At 40.4% G+C, this 6,974-nt stretch overlaps 1 protein-coding gene across 1 annotated transcript; it reads left to right on the forward strand.

Annotated features, from left to right (window-relative positions):
• Positions 1-356: 356 nt before the first annotated feature.
• On the forward strand, positions 357-6,652 carry LOC112572228. Its single transcript, XM_025251801.1, has 7 exons — positions 357-456; positions 1,576-1,728; positions 2,506-3,252; positions 3,514-3,716; positions 4,221-4,712; positions 4,973-5,337; positions 5,789-6,652. Exons 2-7 carry the CDS (start codon positions 1,693-1,695, stop codon positions 6,127-6,129), a joined length of 2,184 nt encoding a protein of 727 aa, XP_025107586.1. The 5' UTR covers positions 357-456; positions 1,576-1,692; the 3' UTR covers positions 6,130-6,652.
• Positions 6,653-6,974: the final 322 nt, after the last annotated feature.

The raw sequence follows: 6,974 nt of genomic DNA on the forward strand, positions 1-6,974 counted from the left end.
AACAATATACCATTTCTTAATGCCCTTAACAGTTGAAGCATTAAATTTTAAGGAATCAGCTAACATATTCTGCCTTGAAGTTTTTTTTATATTAATTTGAAATTATGGAAGTTGTGCCATACAAACTAAAGAAAAGATGGAAAGCTGATTTTTTTTGGTCGATAGCTATTGGAATGTTTGAAACGACGCGGCTAGAATCGTACAAACAAAATGTAGTGCGAGACAAGACTCACATCAAGAAGGTTATGTCACACAGTATGTTGCTACATTAAGTGTTGACCCCCACCTCAGTTTCCTTCCTGTTGTCGTGGTCGTATGATGCTCGTTGACAGTCTCGATACCAACGTGGGTGTGTCGCCACTCAGATGCTGTCAGTGAAAGCTTTTCAAGGTTCCTGGGAAGGTTTGTTTCGCCTTAAATTTTAGAAGAAATGGCTTTCTTAATTCGCATTAACAGGTAAATACGACGACAGATATTGTGAGTGTGTAGTGCTAATGTTCGTTTTTATTAAGGAAAAGAAACGGTTGTATGCCTAAATTTTAATCTTACTTAAAAACTACTGAAATAAATGCTATGAATTTGCCTCATGTGTTTCTTTCGACTTAGTCTTTCAGCTAACTTTTACCAGGCGTGTCATAACGCCGGTTATTTCACCTTGCAGCGAACTTTTTCCATTTTTATTTTTAACTTTACTGTAGCTAGAACGCGTGTTCATGTCTATATTGTCCACCGGGACAAATAAAGTTGAGCATTGTCATCATTGTCATTGTTACTACGCACTAACAAAAAGGGAATACTGAAGGGAGGTAGCTACTGGAACCTTAAGAATTGATCCACTCTGGATTACTTCCCTTTAACTGCAGAGGGAAAATTAAAGAAGAAGGTTAAAAAAAGTCAACCAATTGGTTATTTCGTTATGTTTTAAAGTAGTCAAAAGCTCAGTCTACCGAGCTTTATGTTGAAGTTCGAGCTTTATTTAGAAGTCAGTTGCCGATTATTTATATCAACATGGATTTGTATTCAAACAACCAAATACGAGAAAAAATATAGTATTCACATTTTAATATATATTCTAATAAAAATCTGTTTTTTGTGCTTTTTGTTTGTACATATTGTGTAAAATGTTTGTTGTTAATTTCTAATTTTTGACCTAATTTCAGATTCGTGAATTCTTTGTCCAATACAGTTACAATCTTTCATTTGATTTTACGACAAAAAACCAAAATAAAACCTATAATTTTTTATAATTCACACCACGTATATGTTTTAAAATACTTTTTAAAACGGAGTATCGCAGTTGTCTTGATTGTAGATTAACATTTTGTAATTCTTTTTAAAATACCGGCCATTTCATTCGCGGACATTCGCCGTTACGTCCAGTATAAGATGACTTTGCTGTTAAATTCTTGTCGTTAACCGTGTTGCGACTGTTGTAGGAGCACATACAATAATACTGTTTAGGTATAGTACAAACCTCTTATGAACAAAAAACTGACAAAACATCACTAGAGGATGCAAACTGTGCAGATTTTGGCCCTTGTTTTCATCAGTCTGTATAAAATATTTGCTATCCAGTTATACAGCCATGGAACATTTTAGAGCAGAGACCAGTTTCCTGTCCTAAGACAAGGCGCGGATGGACGACTTGCTCCTGAAAAATCTGTTCCTGTTTAGTAAACCTCGCTGTCTGCCATGTCTCACCATCAACCATCTGCTGTGCAGCAGCAGGTAGTAAACTTTTTACAGGTGTGATCATCGCCACTGTCATAGGACTGCGATTAATAGAATAGTTCAATTGAATTTGTGCAATTGAAATAATTTCTTATAATTTTATTTCTTTCACGATTTTTATTCGTAAAGGCAGTCCATAAACAAACTAATGAATGGTGTTTTATTCCTAATTAATTTATTTATGTGTCTATAAGTATGTCTATCTGCAAACACAGATTCGAACACTCATATTCCAGCCCATCCCTGTCAACAAGTGTATCTTAAACATATGAGTACATACGCAAGCGTTTGTTTGGGATTTTGTGTGTCTGTGAAAGAGAGACGGAGTGAAAAGAAACATGTACTGGCATAAAAATTTCTGTCTCCTACAGTTATTTTGTTTATCTAATGGTATGCACTCTTTAAAAGTTTCTTAACTTTTGTATTATTTTGACTCTGGAATAGAGCTTAAAAATAGCATCTGAAAACTACTAACAGCAAAGTTACTAGTATTATTTGAAAGAATTTTAACAAATGCGACTCTATAAATCCAGCTGAACCACCCGAAAAATTGTAGTACGATGAACATCCTCATTATCCTTGTCATCATCATGGTCGTCGTCTAACTACTGAAATGCAAGTGAGCTCTCTATGTAGCCCATTATGTAGGTAATATTTGTGTATTTAATAAATTGTTATAAATTGTTATAAATAACATGTCTATAGTGTATATAGTGTCAAAACTAACACAAATATATGCATGCTATCAATCGTAACACATTTGGCCTAATGTAGGGATCCTGTCCAGCACTCGCCCAGTCATTCTGGCTACAGTGGGTCGAGAAGGCATTTCCTAATCTCGACTCTCAAGCCTACTTCATCCCTCCTGTCTACGTTAACCGCGTGCCTATGGCCAGATGGTCGACTGCTGGTCGGGATGTCCTGGTTCTTCAGCCAGCACCTGGACAGGCTGGTCAGACCATGCAAGCATCTTCACCTTCCCCATCAGCATCCCAGGTGTCCCTGCCTCAAGATGCACGCATTTCTGACAGTGATGTTAGAGATGATGCAGCCATGCAGCGAGTCTTCTGTTGCTTGCAGAAAATGGCCGAGCAGAAGGGAGAAGTCTTAGTAGGTCTCAGTCAGCTTCAGTTCGGCCAGTACCTGTCTGAATCCTGTTATGCTGCTGCAGCCGCCCAGCTACCCCTACCTGCAAGTCTTCCTCCTAGTCTGCCGCGGAAGTGGAAGAGAGGAGACTTCGATGTACTTCTCATTCACCAAACTTACGGCTTTGTCGTCTGTGAGGTGAAGGCATTCGGAGATAATGTCGCGAAACTTAATATGACAAACAAAGATATAGAAAACAATATCAGAAAGAAGCTCACTCAGGCTGTTTCACAGCTGGACAAGTCGGAGGTCATGTTGTCACACCTGGTGTCTGACATCACTTCCGGCCTGCGCATCACAAAGACGATCGCTGTTCCGAACCTAACGGTTTCTCAGGTACAACAGGCCATCGCTGGCGACGTACGTTTGGCTCAGGTAAGGATTGTTCTTCCAACTTTCTCAAGAAAACAATTGTGTAAATTAATTGTTTTAATTAGGCGGAAAGTAAGATGTAAATTATACTGTTTAAGAAGGCTTCACTCTTGGATGTCGCCTAGCAGTTCCCCTGTCTACTTCTTCTTACCATGCTTTGCAAGGAAGACTTTTAATATCTACTGCAAGGTGTCGATGATCAAACATAATGTTTTCATCGTCTTTACTGATAACACACTTTTCTTAATACTTTTTCTTTGGAAGGATCTGTGTCGATGTCTTGGAGCAACAGATTCCGCAGACATTGGTGGTCTTTGTCTGTGCTCTGATCAGTTGTCTGACCCCAAGACCCCATGGGATGTTAACAGCGATGTGCTGAGGGAGCTGGGGGTCTGGTGGCAGCGACGTGTGGCTTGCAATGGACCGGACAGTCAGATGGCAGCAGTCTACAAGACGTTGGTGGCCAGGTAAATAATAATGAACTTTTAACATAATCATTGGAATTAACATTATCTAAACTATGATGCATCAAAATTGACGTTTGTTGTAAACTTGGGTCATCTGATTAGTCATAGATGATTAACACAATTTAAAAATAATATGAAGTTTGACGAATGGCACTAGAAAAAAGCAAAAGCCCAAGTATGTTTGAATAGTTTGGCATTTTTGTGTGTATATATATATATCGTGTTATGTTTATTTTTTTGAAATAAAACTGTGATTTCCTGTTAAAACTCTTTGATAATGTTTCATAACAGTGTTGTGAAAATACTGTACAGTAAATATCATTTAAATAGTATACTCCAGTCTGAATACAAACGTGCTTATCCATGTAGGTAAAGATTCGTTCAAGCATATACTTTTGTTGTTTGCCACAAGTGTTGGATAGTGTTTAGTCAGTTTCCGACAATATGTTGGTAATGTGTGATTATTCTTCTTGTCTCAGTGTGTGATTTTTCTTCTTGTCTCAGGTTCTGTGGTCCAGCGACGACAGTGACTGTGCCCTGCACATCTGCTCCCCGCCTGTGTATCAAGACATTGAGTCAGGCCGTGTCCTACACGGGGATGTGTTACACAGCTTTCATATCTCTGTTCCCGGAGCAAGTTCACCTGCTCAACGCAGCCCTTCCTCGAGTCTTTGTGGCCGGACCTCCTGGAACAGGCAAAACCGTGATGCTGCTGCTGATGGGCACAGAATGGCTGCGATGTGGGCGCCACGTTCTTGTTGTCAGCACTTGGAGTGGGAGTCGTGTAGCATGCACCATGCTGCATCTGATGCTTCTGCAGACAATAACATCACAACAAGCAACAGGGGGGACACCGGGCAAAGTGACCTTACTGAAGTGTGACCTCGAGACGCGTTCTCGAAGAGACGAAAGTGCAAAGGTCGTAGAGAAGGCACTGAACGATGTAGAGGCGGCGATGGAAGGGCCGTTGTACGTTATCGCCGATGAAGCATCAGAGTAAGTCGTAAGATGCGATGACTATCATGTCAATGGACATGCTTTTTACAACCATTACAGCATGGTATTATTTAATATGTAATAATTAGAGAATAAGATGCAGGGGTTACGTACTTGTATTAAGACAAAAAATGTTAAATCAAATTTTATACATCTTTAGAAGCACAGGAATGTAATATTTTAAAGTACTTTATGGATCTTATACATTACTAGCAAGACACAGGCAGTCATCATCAAGTATAAAATGCTGTCTTTGACAGGTCACATGAATTCCTCAGTTTATGTGACAAGCTGCTGAAACGACATCCTCGACTCCATCTTTGGGCGGCTAACTTTTCTTTTAATGATGTACCTGTTGGCTGGCAAGAGGAACTTTTAACCAGACCTCTCCGTTCTCCTCCAGTTGTCGTCAGGGAAGTTGAGAAGGACAAGCAGTTGGCTGTATTTCGTCGTGTACAGCCGTACAGTGAGCGTGGGGTACCCGACCACACAGACGGTCCCCCAGTCACTCGACTGTATCATGGAGTCAAGTCTAACCATTCCCTGTCAGCCCGTATCATTGACTGTTGGACATGTGGAGACATGGTGGCCAGCTTTCTACACAATCTTCATGTTGGGGCTCAAGGTAAAGATGCTTTGTATATCGTAAAGTATGATTTGTGCAGTTAATAGTTAATGATGTGATACATGAAAGCTCGTAAACAGCTAAGAAGTTAAGAAAAAGTTTCCAGGATTTTAGTTTTGAAGCCAAGATAAGTCAGTGCTCCAGAAAGAGCCATTTGATCGTGGTATTCGTCCACACACTTTTGGCATTGCTTTATGTTATTTAACCAATGATATTTTCCAACTGGTTTGTGACAACTTCCAGAGAGGTAAAACAAAATCCACTAGTCTAGTCACCATTTCAATAACCCTAACACTTTATTGTCCCATGTTGTCCTTGGACAACGACTTTCCTTGGCTTCATAAGTGTAACCCTGGAGACATTAATGTGTTTTTCAAATATAACATCATTGTCTATATCTGTCTGCATACATAAATATAATTTATAAAAGGCTTGTTTTAAATGTAATTAGAGACTCCTACTACATCTACGACCGCCATCTCCAGCAGTGGGAGCACAACGCCTGTGTGTCTGGAGTGGAGAGATGTGCTGGTGGTGTACCAGGATGCCACCAACTTTGCTGCGGTGAAGGCCATGACAGAAGCTGGTGTTCCAGCGCGCATCATGGCGGACGATGACGTCGAGGACGTGGCGTCTGCCGCAAGCAACGTGGTGTGGGTGGCCAAGGTAAAGGAGGTTCGTGGTATAGAGAGAAAAATAGTCGTCTGGACAGCCTATGGCGAAGATGATGATCGGCTTTGTTCCATGTCCAGGTGCACGTCCCAGCTTGTAATCATCCAAGAATCATCTTAACTATGTTTGTTGCATTTCTACATTGCATATTTTTATTTAGTACAAAACAGAAACATAGACTTTGATTTTTGCACGATCATATATACCGGGTGGTTTACTACCCAAAGCACCATGGTGAAGCAGGTTCTAGCAACTAGGTGAGAGATCAACGATGTACAAACTCGTCGTCACATGAAGAATGGCTGCTCTGCTTAGCTCAGGGCAAATGTTGTCTATAAAAGCTAAATTTGGTTGATTGTTTTCTAATGTACATTTTTTATAAACTCGATGTTTTTACTCATTAATTTTGTTAATGCGCTTGTTCACTCTCCAGTCAGACTAAGCTGATCATCTGTAACAATCCTTAAATATGTTTACTGACGAATAATTCCCACTGGTTCATCGATGATGTATTTTTAATACTGATATTAAATGACATTATCACGGCGTGTGTGTATCGCCATTTTTGATGTATAGTTAACCCTTCAGAATATATAATATAGTTAGTCCTCTTGTAAATAAACTGTGTGGCGGCAGGTTTTGTTTACAGCTTGTGTGTGTCTCTCTCTCTGCCCGGGTGGTGGTCAGCTTACAAAACACACGGGCGCGGAGTGGCGAGCAGTTTTGTTTGTTTGCTTTTGTCGCAAACGTCTCGAACATTCCACGCGATGATCACCCGGTGTCGTGGATGGAGTCACGACTGACCAGACATCCCAGACCATTGCTGCTGTAAGGAAGATGCCTGATGTAATTGTAGAGATTGCTGCACCTTCCAGCAATAGGCCTGAGTCATAGACGAGAGACTCGAGACCCCGGGTAGCACGGGTAGATTCTTCGGTTAGGACAAACTCAACAAGAGTACCTGT

The sequence above is a fragment of the Pomacea canaliculata genome, linkage group LG9, assembly GCF_003073045.1.
Source record: "Pomacea canaliculata isolate SZHN2017 linkage group LG9, ASM307304v1, whole genome shotgun sequence".
Classification (NCBI taxonomy): Eukaryota; Metazoa; Mollusca; class Gastropoda; order Architaenioglossa; family Ampullariidae; genus Pomacea; species Pomacea canaliculata.